The 17,430-nt window shown below is 37.2% G+C and overlaps 1 protein-coding gene across 8 annotated transcripts in view; it reads left to right on the top strand.

The window, feature by feature from the left end:
* Positions 1-17,430, top strand: part of NF1 (neurofibromin 1) — a 257,559-nt gene that overhangs the window by 117,153 nt on the left and 122,976 nt on the right. For all 8 annotated transcript variants that reach the window (XM_070390404.1, XM_070390401.1, XM_070390396.1 and 5 more), the window contains exons 21-29: positions 6,540-6,980; positions 7,365-7,504; positions 7,774-7,896; positions 8,532-8,615; positions 9,588-9,704; positions 10,297-10,478; positions 10,598-10,809; positions 14,648-14,809; positions 14,961-15,064. In XM_070390404.1, coding sequence (XP_070246505.1) covers positions 6,540-6,980; positions 7,365-7,504; positions 7,774-7,896; positions 8,532-8,615; positions 9,588-9,704; positions 10,297-10,478; positions 10,598-10,809; positions 14,648-14,809; positions 14,961-15,064 — 1,565 coding nt within the window. The remainder of the gene's footprint in view (positions 1-6,539; positions 6,981-7,364; positions 7,505-7,773; positions 7,897-8,531; positions 8,616-9,587; positions 9,705-10,296; positions 10,479-10,597; positions 10,810-14,647; positions 14,810-14,960; positions 15,065-17,430) is intronic.

Raw genomic sequence — 17,430 nt, forward strand, 5'->3', positions numbered from 1 at the left:
AAAATTTGAACGTTTCACTCATCAACTGTTATCATCTGTTACCTTGGAAATTAACAATTGATATTTCTGTATGTTTGATTTGTAATGGTCATATTGTTCTCATTTTAGAAAAATTCATTAGTCTCCCATTGTTTTTTTCTTGTCATGCTTAATTAGAATAAGAAAGTTACATTTTTATGAAGCAAAAATCTGCACCTAATATCATTATTTGAAGATGGACATGTGGCTTTAAAATGAAAGCTTTCTTTTTTTGTGGCTGTTTTGTTGAGATGTAATTCACATATTGTAAAATTCACCTGTTTAAAAATTTATAATTCAGTAGATTTTAATATATTCAAAGTTGTGTAGCCCCCACCACAATTTAATAAAAACCCATGCCCTTTAGCTGTCATTCCCTAACCTCCCTCTACACCTCTGCCCCTGGCCCTCATCAGCCATTAAGCTACTTCTGTCTGAGTAGACTTGCCAGTTCTGGACATTGCATATAAATAGCATCATGCAATGTGTGGTCAGTAGTGATTGGTTTCTTTGACTTGGCATAATGTGTACAAGGTTTATTCATGTAAATCAAAGCTTTTAAAAAGAAATTCGATATTCTGTGTTGACTATATTAGTCTATGATAAAAATATGTTGCTGCTGCTATATGACAATCTTAAGTTTGGGTTTTTCTAGTTAAACTTGCTTTGCATCTTTCACATAGTTTTTTTTAATTGTAGGATAACATAAATTTTAAAATATGTGTAAGTTGAAGTGACAGTGCAAAATATTAGGAGATGAACATACTTGTGCAGTCAGCACCCACATCAAGAAAGAAATCATTACCGGCATTCCAGAAGCTTTCATTGTGCTCCTTCCAGTCACTAATGATCAAGAGTAACTAACCATTATCCTGATTGAATACAGTCATTTTCCTGTTGTTAAACGTATATGAACGGAACAATAGAAGTATATTCTAATATCTGGCTTCTTTCACTCAACATAATGTTTGTGAGATTCAGCCACACTATTCTGTGCAATTCTAGTTCATTTTTTGTTACTGTAATATATTATTTATTCAACAGTCCTGAATTTAATTTTTTCTTTCTGTACATTTTTGGCATCAGACAGTTATACAAAGACTAGTTTTTTTTTTTAATTTGTTTATTTTAATTGAAGGATATTACAATATTGTTATTTTGAATCGTGCTGCTATGAACATTCTTGAATGTGCCCTTTGCTGATCTTATAGATGTATTTCTGTAAGGCACACACTTAGAGTAGAATTGCTGAGTCACAGGATATGTGATGCACCTATGGGAAATATAAACGGATATAATCACATTAAAAAATTGCTTGGTAGTTTTACAAAAACTTTTAGAAGACAGCTAACATTAAAAATGAACTGCTACAACTAAAGATCCTGTTTCCCACAACTAAAGATCCTACAGTGAAGATCAAAGATACCTCGTGCCACAACACAACTAAGACCCAGCACAGCCAGATCAAGAAATAAAATGAACTGTCATAGTATCTATGTAAATGGTCAAATGTCACCTAACCATTAAAAGCTTTCCTCTTAAAGAATGTATAAAAAATGAGGCAATGGATCCACTAACAGGGATCTATTAATAGTTTCTTACGCTTGCATGAGGGCTTCCCAGATGACAGTGGTAAAGAATCCACCTTCCAATGAAGGAGACATGAAGGATGCCAGTTCAATCCCTGAGTCCAGAAGATCCCCTGGAGAAGGAAATGGTAACCTGCTCCAGTATTCTTGCCTGGAAAATTCCATGGACAGAGGAGCCTGGTGGGCTACCGTCCATGGGGGTCGCAAAGCGTCAGATGTGACTGAGCACATACATACCTGCATGAACAAGCAGTTTTTTCATTGGAATTCTTCAAATTATAACCCTTTAAAGACCAGAAGTAGGAAATAAAATATTGTACATCATATCAGATCAGTCGCTCAGTCGTGTCCGACTCTTTGCAACCCCATGAATCGCAGCATGCCAGGCCTCCCTGTCCATCACCAACTCCCGGAGTTCACCCAGACTCACGTCCATCGAGTCAGTGATGCCATCCAGCCATCTCATCCTCTGTCGTCCCCTTCTCCTCCTGCCCCCAATCCCTCCCAGCATCAGAGTCTTTTCTAATGAGTCAACTCTTCTCATGATGTGGCCAAAGTACTAGAGTTTCAGCTTTAGCATCATTCCTTCCAAAGAAATCCCAGAGCTGATCTCCTTCAGAATGGACTGGTGGATCTTCTTGCAGTCCAAGGGACTCTCAAGAGTCTTCTCCAACACCACAGTTCAAAAGCATCAATTCTTTGGCACTCAGCCTTCTTCACAGTTCAACTCTCACATCCATACATGACCACAGGAAAAACCATAGCCTTGACTAGATGGACCTTTGTTGGCAAAGTAATATCTCTGCTTTTGAATATGCTATCTAGGTTGGTCATAACTTTCCTTCCAAGGAGTAAGCGCCTTTTAATTTCATGGCTGCAGTCAGCATCTGCAGTGATTTTGGAGCCCAGAAAAATAAAGTCTGACACTGTTTCCACTGTTTCCCCTTCTATTTCCCATGAAGTGATGGGACCGGATGCCATGATCTTCGTTTTCTGAATGTTGAGCTTTAAGCCAACTTTTTCACTCTCCACTTTCACTTTCATCAAGAGGCTTTTGAGTTCCTCTTCACTTTCTGCCATAAGGGTGGTGTTATCTGCATATCTGAGGTATTCTTTGCAGCCAAAGATGGAGAAGCTCTATACAGTCAACAAAAACAAGACCAGGAGCTGACTGTGGCTCAGACCATGAACTCCTTATTGCCAAATTCAGACTTAAATTGAAGAATATTGTACATACTTTTTCTAATTCAATTAGTAAAAAATATTTGAAGCACTTAAATGTTCAATAAAATTAGACATTTATATCAAGCCTGGGGAGAGCTAAGCTGAAAATATATAATATAATATGGTGTAATATATTCAGCTAATAAATGTCTCTGTGTCAGAGAATGGAACAACATTATCAAAGCAGTGTTAGACAAAGGAAACATGAAAATGAATCAGTGGAACGATTAAAGATCAGCAAACTTGAGCCCCAATAAGAAGTATGTAAATATACAGCAGAATTCAACCTAGAGAAAAAAAACACTAACCTAGTTCTTTATGCAGTATAAAAGTCAAGGTACAAAAGACTCCTCAGATGAAAGAACAGTACCCTTATCAAAATGTTGTATTAGCTTTATTTTAACTTCACATTAATATTTTGCTTCATGTATAGTGACACAATTTAAGAATGTTTAACTGTAGTTTGAAAACAGAGTAGTCACTACTGTGTTCCTGGAGTCAAGAAGAGAATAAATATTACTGTTACTCCTTTGTTTCTGTTGGAGATGATCTGATCAAAAAAAGTGTCAAAAAGTACTGTTTAAAAACAAGACAGCAATAAAATATGAGCCCTGTAAAGGAAATCTTTAAATGTAATATGAAAATCACAATTACAATAAAATAGGTTGATAATGGCGCATTAAATGCTATGAATTAACTCCTAGTTGAAAAGAGTACACAAAATGTACTTTGACTATTGCATAAAATTTTTTAAAATTACTATTTACCTGTTATTTCCTAAATTTTTGAGCAACCTTCAGTGAATCTCATTTAAATCTATTAGTAAACCAACATACCAAGGAAGTTTCTCTGCTTTATTTATTAATCCTTCAGAAAGATTTAGCTGCATCATCATCTTGGATTGTATTCCGTAACAAGATGTTTCCTTTCTTGCAGACAATATCCAAATTAATAGTTAATTAAAAGAGTAACTGTTGAATTGATGTTTATGAATTATAGTTCCTTGACTAAGATGTTTATGGTAAATGGATACTACAGTGGCAAGATGTTGTTAGGGGTGAGATGTTAGCTCTGCCTATGAATTAATTTGAGCTAGCTCCTCTTCACGTCCAGATTCTTCACTATCAAAATCAGCCATATTTTTTTTTCTGATTTTGCACTAATCTGGGATCTACCACAGCTGACATCATCTGCACTTAGCTTATCATCAGCCATGTGCCCTTTGTGGTACTGAAGCTGAATTTAGTGATGCTGGATTGCCAACAAGCAAATAATTCATTTCCAGTTGTCTCCCAAGAAAGTGATTCCTAAGATGCTTGTGCTATTTGGGCAGCATTCATTTCCTCTGAAATATGTTCTGGATCTTCAGAGTGTGAATAGGCATGTAGCATTTGTATTTGATTATCTGTTGATGACATTGACTGTTAAAAAGCAGGTCTTTTCCTGTTTCATTGCTTGCTAATAGGCCTTGGGAATTCCCTTAAGCAAAGGTCTGCTTGACTTTCTGTTTCAAAGATCTGTATCACAACTACTTTTAAGAGGATTTTGACCATGATCTTCTTTAAGGGCTTCAGTTCTGCAAGGTCTTCTGATTGACCTCTTGGCAGAGCTGCCAGCTGACTGTCTTGAGTTACTAGAAATCACCTCATTGGTAGATCCATTACTATGCTCACTGTTGCTTCCAGGACCACTGCTTCCATCTTCATGACTGTTGGCAGTTTTGCCAGAACTTCTTTGTTTGGATTTCATTGTGTCTGAAAGCTGCTGTTGTATATATTTCATTCTTAGTGTAAGTTGCTTATCCGTTTCAGTATCACTGCCAACATTTTGATGAGTTTCACTATTATTTGAAGACCAGCTGCAGGTGTACAATGTGATGGAGCTGGTCTTCTGAGCTTTTCTTCCTCTTTCTTACTTTCAGTGGGAAGATATGTATTTAATAAAGATGCAAAAGAGCTGCTTAGTTAGCTGAGCCTTAGCTGCTAATACGCTATTCCATAATGCTTTAATTAACATCAGTGCCAAGTACAGTGTCTGTTCAGTACGAACACTTGGCTGAAGACCTGAAACCAGATTAAGAAGATGTCTAAGAGGAGCTGGATCCAAATGCTTGATGAGTAAAGGAAATAAGTCATGTATATACCAACCACAGTGTTTCAGCTGTGCTGCAACCCATATGCAGTCAATATGCTAAGGATTCAGTCATCCTGCTGCTGCTAAAAAATTCAAAGTCACTTGACAGGGTTTGATAATCTCACTATGTAAATTCGGTCCATATATATGCTCTACCCTACTGTTGCTTATAAGCCAGTCTGCAAGTTCTTCTTCAGTGGACTTTCTGTGTCTGATACCAATGACTCATTATTGCATATATTGTTGAAGGTGTGAGGTTGATTCATTATCTTGAGCCCAACCAACCTCTTAGTCAAATGAGATCACATAAAGTACTTAAATGCAAGATCTAGGCTTACTTTTTTTTATCAAAGCATAATGTTGTATCCAATGGTTCTTTCACTGTGCTACACATTAAATCATCCATCCTGTGAACCTCACTCTCTTAATTCCTGACCAGGGAGCTTGCATAAATATCTGATAATGTAGGGCCTAAAAGGGACAATGTGCTGCATGACAGCAGAGATACGTAGCCATATCCTAATACTAGATGCAACTGTAGTAAATCCATGTGCTATAAGAAATGGCAAAGTTTTAAGAGTTCCACATTCAAAGCAATCATTCATGAGAGGTCATTTTCCCCATAGAATAAACATAATGAAGTAAATGCAGTGGTACTTCTACATCATTCATATCACCGATTGCCCCTAATATATTGCTTTCTTAGGTTGATATATCCCCTATAGTAAGATGACTGTTATGCTTGTAGGCAGTATATAGGGAAAATTGAATTTGAAAAATTTATGCCACACACAGTTTTCTTTCTCATCTCCACTCCATAAACTGAAAGGATCAGAATTCCTGGAAGATTCCTCCTCTGTCAGATTACAAATTCTTAATTATTTTTTTCTATTGACTTTATCATTCTATACTCCTTCATTACATTCTTTTGTATATTCAATGGTTTTTCCACTTGGTTACTCTCATCTTGTCATGTGGGAATCTATGTTAATAGTAGTACAACGTTCACACAGCTGGATCCAGAGTTTTTGAACTTGGACAGTCACTAAGTTATTAAATGCATACCCTACTTGGTTAATGGAGAAGGAAATGGCAGCCCACTCCAGTGTTCTTCCCTGGAGAATCCCAGGGATGGAGGAGCCTGGTGGGCTGCCGTCTATGGAGTCGCACAGAGTCAGACACGACTGAAGCGACTTAGCAGCAGCAGCAGCAGCTACGTGGTTAAAAACCTTCAAATGCTTATATTCCTTGAAGCAGCACAGATATTGCTTCTGTGTCCGGAAATTGATATAAGCAAATATTTTGAAAGTATGTTCCTTTCTGAACTGCAGTTTATCACCACCTTCTGTATCTGATACTGAATCCATGTAAATTAAGACTGTAAATTAAGACTCATCTGTCCTCAAGTGGTGAGATACCTTGATGTGACTAGAAATTGCAGAGCAAAGACTTGAATTTTTTTAAATGTAAAAAAAATGTTCTCTTGTCACAGAAATGTTGGATAAAAAGTAGTTTGTCAAGTCTCTCAACCAATTTAGGTTGAATTCATGCTTTCCATAAAAATTTTGTGTTTAGGCTGCTGAAAGCCTTCACAAGACCATTGTTAAGAGGCGAATGTCTCATGTGAGTGGAGGAGGATCCATAGATTTATCTGACACGGACTCACTACAAGAATGGATCAACATGACTGGCTTCCTTTGTGCCCTTGGGGGAGTGTGCCTGCAGCAGAGAAGCAATTCTGGCTTAGCAACATATAGCCCACCCATGGGCCCTGTCAGTGAACGCAAGGGTTCCATGATTTCAGTGATGTCTTCAGAGGGAAATGCAGATACACCTGTCAGCAAATTTATGGATCGGCTGCTGTCCTTAATGGTCTGTAACCATGAGAAAGTGGGACTTCAAATACGGACCAATGTTAAGGATCTGGTGGGTCTAGAATTGAGCCCTGCTCTTTATCCAATGCTTTTTAACAAACTGAAGAATACCATCAGCAAGTTTTTTGACTCCCAAGGACAGGTAAAGTGTTCTCTGTTTTATTTTTTACCCTTTCCTTTAAGTAGTGACTCATTTGAAATAATGAAGCCTTTTTCTTTTAGGTTATTTAATTTTGATACTGGCATGGACTTTCACTTATAATTTTAAAAAATAGATAAAAACATTGCAAAAAGGAGAATCATCTAATTCAGAAATTAGTTTGCTTTGTAGGGACTCTGGTGCGTGGGTATGCCTGGGGTTAACAATGTCTTGGGCATGGGTATGAGCATCTGTGTATATCTATGTGCCTGTTTGAATATGTGCCCACGGGTATATTTCTGCATGTGTATGACATTTATCTATGGTCTGTCTGCTGTGCATTGATTCCCAAATCAATCAATTCCCAATGTTTTGTTCTTTGTATAGGTTTTATTGACTGACACCAATACTCAGTTTGTGGAGCAAACCATAGCTATAATGAAGAACTTACTAGATAATCATACCGAAGGCAGTTCTGAACATCTGGGGCAAGCCAGCATTGAAACAATGATGTTAAATCTGGTCAGGTAGGCATTCTATTGAAGTGTAGCAGACCACATTTGCATTGGTAGTTAGCAATAAAATAATTTGCCATCCTTTTCTTTTTTGCACCCAAATCAGGGTGTGATAATAAGGTAATTAGAAGTTATATATCTTCTCATATGAGCAAAATGAAAATCTTATAATTTTTATGGTTACATTTAATCATTTTACTTAGTGGTGAAAGCATTTAGAAAACCTTTCCCTTCATTTATATCTGATCACTTTTTTTTTTAATGCCCCTGTATCTAAATAGATATGTTCGTGTACTTGGAAATATGGTTCATGCAATTCAAATAAAAACAAAACTGTGTCAGTTAGTCGAGGTAATGATGGCAAGGAGAGATGACCTCTCATTTTGTCAAGAGATGAAATTCAGGTGAGTTCTCAAAGAGCAAAATAAAGTCTTGTAAATTTTACTATGTTTAGTGAAGTACAGAAAAATAGTGGCACCTGGTTATCATGGGAAGCGGGAGAGGTGGAAAAGAAGTATTTTATGTGTTTTTTTCCTTCAGATTATTTTAAATTTCCCAAAGCTTTGTGCCCATGACAGTGCTCCCTTTTTCTAAAATTATACTACACTTGAACTAAGAATTTGATTCTGTGTCCAACTGATAGATAGCATTGTTGTTGTTCAGTCTCTAAGTCTTGTCTGACTCTGCAACCCCATGGAGTGCAGCATGCCAGGCTCCTCTGTCCTTCACTGTCTCCTGGAGTTCGCTTACATCCTTGTCCACTGAGTCGGTGATGCTATCTAATCATCTCATCTTCTGCTGTTCCCTTCTTTTTTCAAAGTCTTTAGCTAAGGGCTAAGGTGGTAGATCAGTATACCAGTTGGTGTTTGTGCCCTTCTCTGTTAGATTTGTGGTAGTAATATCTCTTTTATGAAATTATCTTATTGCCTGAGTGATTTGGCAAATTACTTGAATTATTACACTTTTAATCATACAAGAATTTTTACGTGTGACTTTGAAAAAGCAGTTTCCTTTTTTCTTTTTCTCTCCCATTCTTTAGGAATAAGATGGTAGAATACTTGACAGATTGGGTTATGGGAACATCAAACCAAGCGGCAGATGACGATGTAAAATGTCTTACAAGGTAAAAAAAAAAAAGAGAGAGAGAGAGAGGAAAGAAAAAGACTTTTACATATTAGTAGGTTTACTCTAGGCATTATATCTACTTATTACAGTTTGTGTATGTATTAATTTATATTGAAATTGTTTTGGGGGATATCAAGCTCTTGCATTTGGATTATTCAAAGATATTAATCTTTATTGTTTCTTTTTAACTAAAAAATTTTCAGTAAAAAGTGAGTGTTGTTTGGAAAGTTTATGTTGTATATTTAGGAAAGACAGTCTATACTTGGAAAATAAGATATATAAGGCCTTAGATTGTTTTTATTTTTTGACTGGATAAAGATATTATTTGAAGAACTTAGCTGTTTTGCGTCTTTCTGAAATGTAATTGCTTAAGTTTGCTCTAATGATAAATACTTACTACCATGTATCAGAAATATTTAAACATTATGAATTACATAATAGCTATTCACATATATTTCTTTGGCCAGGCTTGGTCCCACAGTACATGCTTTTAATTTAAGGTAGTCATTTATCCAAGATTACTTTGTAGAAAGTTATTATTGCCCTTTGCCTGACTTGAAGTGTGTTTGTATTCTGGGCTCTGCATATTAGCTCATCGATTATTTGGGTTTTCATGGTAATTTGTTTAGGGCTTCCCTACAGCTCAGTCAGTAAAGAATCTGCCTGCAATGCAGGAGACCTGGGTTCGATTCCTGGATCAGGAAGATCCCCTGGAGAAGGAAATGGCATCCCACTCTAATATTCTTGCCTGGAGAATCCCATGGATAGAGGAACCTGGCTGGCTATAGTCCATGGGGTCGCGAGAGTCAGACACAACTTAGTGACCAAAGAGAGAGAGAGAGAGAGAAATTTGTTTAATGAAATAGGTAGTTATGAAAATTCATGTCTGTTAGAAAGACATTCATTTGAGGGGAAGGTGAAGTGTAAGAACTTGAGAGATTTGTGGTCTTAAAATTTTTTTTTTCTTCAGAGATTTGGACCAGGCAAGCATGGAAGCAGTAGTTTCACTCCTGGCTGGTCTGCCGCTGCAGCCTGAGGAAGGAGATGGTGTGGAGTTGATGGAAGCCAAATCACAGTTGTTTCTTAAGTAAATTTCAGTTGCCAGAAATAAAAAGCAAAAAACAAAGCCCCACACACAACAAAACGAAGTGTAATCAAAATAGCAAATGATTATATTTAGAAAATGGACCTCATTGCCTCATTATTATGACCATCAGCTGCTGTTTCACAAAATACAGCACTTTCTTGAAGCAATAATCCCTATTTAGGGCTGGTATAGGAAAACAGCTGTGTTTTGTGGTTTTTCTAGAAAATATAATTTGATCAGTGAATTTTTATAGACAGTAAAACCCAGATCACCTCATTAAGTCATCGTCTTAATTATTTGGACCACTCATTTTTATATTCTGAAAATTAAACATGATACATTTAACCAGGAAACATTGCATCTATTTGGTACTTATGTTATGAAATATGTACTGGACTTGATCAGGATAAAATCATATTCAACACACAGCACTACCTAATGAGCCGTGCTGGCTGATTACCCCTAAGACTAGAGAGAAGCAGATGCTAGAGCCACTCGTGATGTACACGTGATGGTTTCAGAATGTCTCATTAGCTTTCTAGTTGATGTGTGTGGCCTTCACGGGGTAAGGGTCAGTCTTTTTATTTCTCAGGTATTTCACATTGTTTATGAACCTTTTGAACGACTGCAGTGAAGTCGAAGATGAAAATGCACAAACAGGTGGCAGGAAACGTGGCATGTCTCGGAGGCTGGCATCACTGAGGCACTGCACAGTCCTGGCAATGTCAAACTTACTCAATGCTAACGTGGACAGCGGCCTCATGCACTCCATAGGTGAGGTAAAATGAAAGGTTCATAGAGAAATTTAAAACCTAGAGAATCAGTATATAAGAAAAGTGAAATTACTTCAAAAAGACCATGTTAATAAATTTGCATCTGTCTGTCCACATCAGGCTTAGGTTATCACAAAGATCTCCAGACAAGAGCTACGTTTATGGAAGTTCTGACAAAAATCCTTCAACAAGGCACAGAGTTTGACACACTTGCAGAAACAGTATTGGCAGATCGTTTTGAGAGACTGGTGGAGTTGGTCACGATGATGGGTGATCAAGGAGAGCTCCCTATAGCCATGGCTCTGGCCAATGTGGTTCCCTGTTCTCAGTGGGTAAGTTCATTGAGTTAAGAGGAGAAGAACAGTGCCTGGCATAAAACAGATGCTTCAGAATTCATTCAGTCAGTGAATTATTTTTAAATTGAAGTATGTATGCTCAGTCATGTCCAAGTCCTTGTGACTGTGGACTGTAGCCTGCTAGGCTCCTCTGTCCGTGGAGTTCTCCCGGCAGGAATACTGGAGTGGGTGGCTGTGCCCTCCTGCAGGGGATCTTCCCAACCCAGGGATAAATTGAAATATAGTTGATTTATAATGTTTTGGGTATACAGCAAAGTGATTGAGTCATATGTATGTGTGTGTGTGTGTGTATATAAATATATATATATATGTATATATATATATATATTACATATATCTTTTTCAGATTCCTTTCTATTATAGGTTATTACAAGATACTAGGTATAGTTCCTGGTATTATACAGTAGGTCTTTGTTGTTTATCTATTTTATATATATTAATGTGTATCAGTGAATTGAATTAATTGCTAAAACTTGTAGAGCTAGAAAAGCTTCAGGTGTTATTTGAGTGATTTTCAGCTGTGGAAAGTGACTGGCTCTTCTGGCCCTCAGGAGATTTCTTAACTGTGAGGATCTTAACTTCTCATATTTAAAGTAAAACTGAAACTCCTCACCTGACCCATGGAAAAGTTCTATCTGAACACTCGTCAAAATAAAATTAAAACCACTGATCTTGTCTGGTGTCTTCATTTGGTAAATGAGATACTTAGAATTAAATCTCATATTCAGTTGTTAGTAATGCTAGAACTAGAATTCAAGGCTTGTGTCTGCTTACTACCTCTAGTTCAGAACTCTTTTCTTTTTTTTTGAAGTGTTACACAATTTTTTAAAACTTCAACACTCTTATTTGCATTTGAAATTATGACTTTGCTTGTTTTAAATACAAAAGACATAATATGGCTATTTGGCATCTCTTAAAAAATTTTTTTTCTAAAACCCTATCATTTTTGCTAACAGACATGCTAAACATTATTGAGTTTGGGCTTCCGTGGTAGCTCAGATGGTAGAGAATCTGCCTGCAATGCAGGACACCCGGCTTTGATCCCTTGGATGGGAAGATCTCCTGGAGAAGGGAATGGCTACCTACTCCAGTATTGCATGGAGAATTGTGTGTACAGAGAAGCCTCGTGGGCCACAGTCCATGGGGTTGCAGAGAGTCGGACATGAAAGTGTTGGTTTCACTTTCACTTCATGCTAAACCCTTGAGAAGGGTTGTCCCTTTCATGTTAAAAAGCTGTTTAGTTCATACTGTACCAAAAGTGATTTCAGCTTAGTGAATTATATATAATAAGGTAATCTGTTGTTGCCTGTAAATATGTTTCTGCTTAAAAGCTATAGGATCTTACTCTTCATACTTAAAGTGAAACTCAGACTCTTTACCTTGATCTACAAGGCTCTATCCAGCCTGGGCCCTGCGTCTTCTCTCACATCATCTTAGGCCGTTTTCCTTCTGGCTCACCAAACTTGAACCACACTGGCCATCAAATCAGATCAGATCAGATCAGTAGCTCAGTCATGTCCGACTCTTTGCGACCCCATGAATTGCAGCACGCCAGGCCTCCCTGTCCATCACCATCTCCCGGAGTTCACTGAGACTCACGTCCATTGAGTCAGTGATGCCATCCAGCCATCTCATCCTCTGTCGTCCCCTTCTCCTCCTGCCCCCAATCCCTCCCAGCATCAGAGTCTTTTCCAATGAGTCATCTCTTCGCAGGAGGTGGTCAAAGTCCTGGAGTTTCAGCTTTAGCATCATTCCTTCCAAAGAAATCCCAGGGCTGATCTCCTTCAGAATGGACTGGTTGGATCTCCTTGCAGTCCAAGGGACTCTCAAGAGTCTTCTCCAACACCACAGTTCAAAAGCATCAATTCTTTGGCGCTCAGCCTTCTTCACAGTCCAACTCTCACATCCATACATGACCACAGGAAAAACCATAGCCTTGACTAGACGAACCTTTGTTGGCAAAGTAATGTCTCTGCTTTTGAATATGCTATCTAGGTTGGTCATAACTTTAGCTTATTTCTGCCCTTGAGCACCCTTGCTGCTGGTGCTGCTGCTTACAGTGCTTATTCCCTGGCCTTTTGTTATTCAAGTTTCAGGTCAGATTTCACTTTCTACTGAGGTTTTTTCTGGTCATCCATCCAAACCACACCCACAGTCATTTTATTCAATTGCTCGTTATATGTCCTTTGCAGCATTTATTTACTGAGTGAAATTATCTTGTTTATTTGATTGCTTATTCTCATTCCACCACAACATGAAGTACATGAGAGCTGAGCCCATGTCTGTGTTGTTTACTTCAGTAGCTCTGGGTCTTGGAGTAGAGCCTGACATATAACCATGACTTAGTGATTGTTTAATGAATAAAGATGGAATCTTACTTGTAGGGAGTTAGAAAAAGGAAGGTATTGAAATCCTCTTGAAGGCTAACGTTCGTTCACAAATCTCCATGTATTTTGAAAATGGCTATTCTAAAACCTTTTAGCACCTACCTATAATTACTACTAAAAATTCTTAGTAATTTTTTCAGTAAAAAGAATCAAAGTCCAAGAAGCTTTAATCACTTTGTTTTCTTTCAGTAAATAGTTTCTTACATGTTTTATATATGTATTTTTTAGATTCTCATTGGTTATCTATGTGTTTTATGTTAAATGGACTTTTTAAAAAAGAGGACTTTTATATTAAGTCAGATCTATTAGAGCTATATCTAAAGGAGAACAGATTAAAAGATAACTTTAAAAAATTTTAAGTCTATTTTGTAAATTTAAATTCTGATGCTTAAAGGTTTTTAGAATTTTACGGGGGAGGGATTAGAATGGAAAAAACATTTAGCGCAGCAGTCTAAAAATAGTTCTATTTTGTAACTAAATTATCTCTGATAATTATACTTGGCTTTAAAATGGAATCTAGTCAATTATGTATTATGTAACCATGGGAAGTATAGCATAATATTGGGTCTTATTTGGCTTCCAATTATCTGTGGTTAAGAGTGTTAAATTTTTTTCTTTTACTTAAATAACAGATGATAGTAATCCTGAGACCAGACAAGAATTAGAGGAGCTACAGGCCATGATCCTGACTTTGTTGTTAGGCCATCTTATTCTGGCTACCTCATTCTCTGTAAATCTCTTGCCAACTTGTGTGGTTACACAATGATTTACAATCAATTCATTTTTCTTAAGTGTGCAAAAAAGTCTTTACTGTGGGGAATTTCGAGGGTTATCATTTAGGTACTAGATGGGAATTAGTTATGCATCCCCACTTTGTATATACATCTGGCCAATCTCTTGGTTCTGAATGCACTGCTTAGGGCTTTTTCCTGTCTTGCTATAAATCCTGTAGTTTTTCCATTTTTGTTATTTCTTTCCTAACCCATGATAAAAGTTTGCTGAGTTTTCCTGGCCAAAGGAGAAAAGAGTAGAGCTCCATGGTCACCACAGTCTTATTCACTGTCATTGATTTTCTAGGAAAATGATCTGTTCATATCAAATTCTCTGTCATCAACTTCTGTTTCTACTTTTCCTTCATTATGGCATAGAATTTGAGCTGAATCCTGGATTTTTTCTGTCTGGTGGTAAACCTTTGGCCTCTCTTACCTTCTTATCATTTAATCCTTAGAATTAATAGCTACTGTAGGTCTACAGAAGTAGTCATTTATCATAGACAAATGTACATGGATAAATCCCAGGGGAAAAGTTAATCAGTCACTGTATACTTCAATTCAACAGGTGGTTATCAGCTTTGAATTTGCCTTTCAGTTTCCTGCTTAAGGAAAAACTGAACTGTTTACACTAACACAATCTTACTCTGTTGTCAGGATGAACTTGCTCGCGTTCTAGTGACTCTGTTTGACTCTCGGCATTTGCTCTACCAACTGCTCTGGAACATGTTTTCTAAGGAAGTAGAATTGGCAGACTCTATGCAGACTCTTTTCCGAGGCAACAGCTTGGCCAGTAAAATAATGACCTTCTGTTTCAAGGTTTGTATCCATTTATCTTTTTTGGGGGGCAGGGGGAATGCAGAGGTATGCCAGACAGTGATTATGTACAGAATGTACAGAGCCGAATGTCTTTTTTAATGCAAAATGTTTGGAGCAGGCATAATACGTTCCTCCCTGTGTATTTCTTTAGGTATATGGTGCTACCTACCTACAGAAACTCCTGGATCCTTTATTACGGGTTGTGATCACCTCCTCTGATTGGCAGCACGTCAGCTTTGAAGTGGATCCTACCAGGTTTGTCATCCTCTCCTTCCTAACAGCTCTCCCTTGTTTTCATTACTGCCACCTGAGGCAAAGCCCTTGTAATTTCTCCCCTTGATTCTATAAAAGTTACACACAAATACATTTTTCTTAAAGAAAAGCACTAATAACATTTAAGGTATCTTTGACTATCACCTCTAGAGACAGCACTGTTACTAGTGAGGCTGTTCTGTCTTTTTTATATTGTATTTGCATGTATGCATTACTAGTTGTAGAAACTATAATGTAAGCACTTAATATAAATGTAACATTATATATATGGTTTGCAACTTTTTTTCTAACATAACCTTGTGTCTTATTAACATCATTGAGATTATGAATCTTATTCTTTTTAACTGCTGTGTGATATTTTGTTTGGTTGGGCAATATCATAATTTATTTACCAATATCATATTAATTCCATTGACTTTTGTAGTAACTTTCTAATTATTGTCCTAGCGTTGGGTTTTTTTTTTTTTTTGCAGGTCATTTGCTATAGGAACTATTCTGAAATCTAAATTTTTTTGGTCACTTTTTTCTCAGAAACCATCAGTTGTTCCCAACTGACTGCAAGAAAAAATACAGTCATCTGACTATAATCTGTATCACTGCTTGTCATTCTTTCATGTCATCTCTGTTCTTTAACTCCATTGAAATATGCACGTTACACATTTTTAAAGTGACTTGACACATGGGGCTCATTGGGATTAGAGTTGCCTAATAAGTAATATTCCCTTTTCTCCACCTGAGTTCAAAATCAGAAGGGCAGAGGGAGAGAAAAGATGGGAAGGAAGCACCCAGCAATCAACTCTTTCCTTTATTTCTGATAAAAATGATTAAAAAGTGGGGCTTTAGATCTTGTATGCACAAGATACATATAGGCTTGCTCATACTTCACCTTGAATTAGAATCTTCTTTCCCATCTCTTGCACAGCTGGGTAACTACAGGCATGCATCACAGAGGCTGGCAAGCTTTTTATCGTAAGTGGAGAAAAGACCAGAATATACCTTTTCTGTAAGCAGACAAAATTAGAATGGAGTGGATGGCACTGAACTGAGCATACTTGACTCTTTTTTTTAATCCATCTCACCATTCCTCCTGTAATGAGGAGTGACTTGGGAGAAGGGAAAGAGGCCAAGGGGTAATGCAAGGTGCATTTTAAAAACCACCATCTCTGTGAAGCTTTCTGTCTGTTCCCAAGTGCCACCCATATACACAGATTACACGTGAACAAAGAAACAATATCTCTTTCATGTTCTGCACCATCATTGTAACATTGAGTTGTGATGACGTGTTTTATGAATTTATCTTCCCCTGGACTGTTGGCTCTTTTACATTTCATATGTCTTTATGTCTTCCTGTGAGTATTTAATGTATCTGGCTTATAGTTGACATTTCATAAATATTTGTTGAATGAAATTTTAGACTGTTAGGTTATGCTTGCTTTTTCTAAGCCACATCGCTTGTCTTTCAGTTAGGACCCTAAAAATTGTTTTATTTTTTATTTTCAGGTTCAGAGCTTCTTGATGGTTTCTCTTCCTAAATAGTTTTATTTGGCAACTTTGTATCAGTTGGTGTTTTGGGCTTTGCCTCTACTGAAGTGTCAGCTATAGTAACTAATCAGCTCTGGCACCTAAATTAACCAGTTATTGTTGAAATATTTCAGTAGTTGTAGTTTAAAACTTCAAAGCAATGTTCTTTTAATGTCATCTTGTATTTTGTTACCTTTAAGCAATTTTACTTTCTAAAGGGTAAAAATTACTTAGAGAGTGAACTAACTGCCTGAAAGAAATCTCCTGTACTAGGTAAATGCTTCAGTACAGAGAAGAGAACTAGATTACAAGCTTCCTATATTCAAATTACTTAAATTTCAAACTGATGTTTTTCTAACATGTGGAGAGCTTAGAAGTTGACACTCCTCTGTTCACAACAAGAAAAAGTTGAAAACAGAAAATCAGCAAGTCATCTTAGATTCATCAGAGAATTGAAGGGCAGTAAAGGTAAAACACTAGAGTGACAGCTAAATTCAGAGAATCCCATTTTATAGGAGGAAACTACTGCTGGAGTCAGTAACTGGTAGGAATGCTTAGACTGAAATTGAAAAATTGCTTGAGGTTGACTGTGGGTTAGTTTAAGAATGAAAACTCTAGGGCGCCCTCTGTCTGAGGCACCCACACTTTGTGAGTTTGATCTCTAGAAACTCTTCCAGATTCTCATGCTGAAGAGGGGGAAAGTAACCATTTTGGAATATGCCCATAGTGTTCTGTTCTCTCCTACAAAGGCCTGCCTTCGAGGGAAACTACCAGAACCTAATCCGACCTGTAGGATGGGCAGCTACCCAACTCCAGCTTCCTCTAAC

This window comes from Bos mutus, chromosome 19 (genome assembly GCF_027580195.1).
Source record: "Bos mutus isolate GX-2022 chromosome 19, NWIPB_WYAK_1.1, whole genome shotgun sequence".
NCBI lineage: Eukaryota > Metazoa > Chordata > Mammalia > Artiodactyla > Bovidae > Bos > Bos mutus.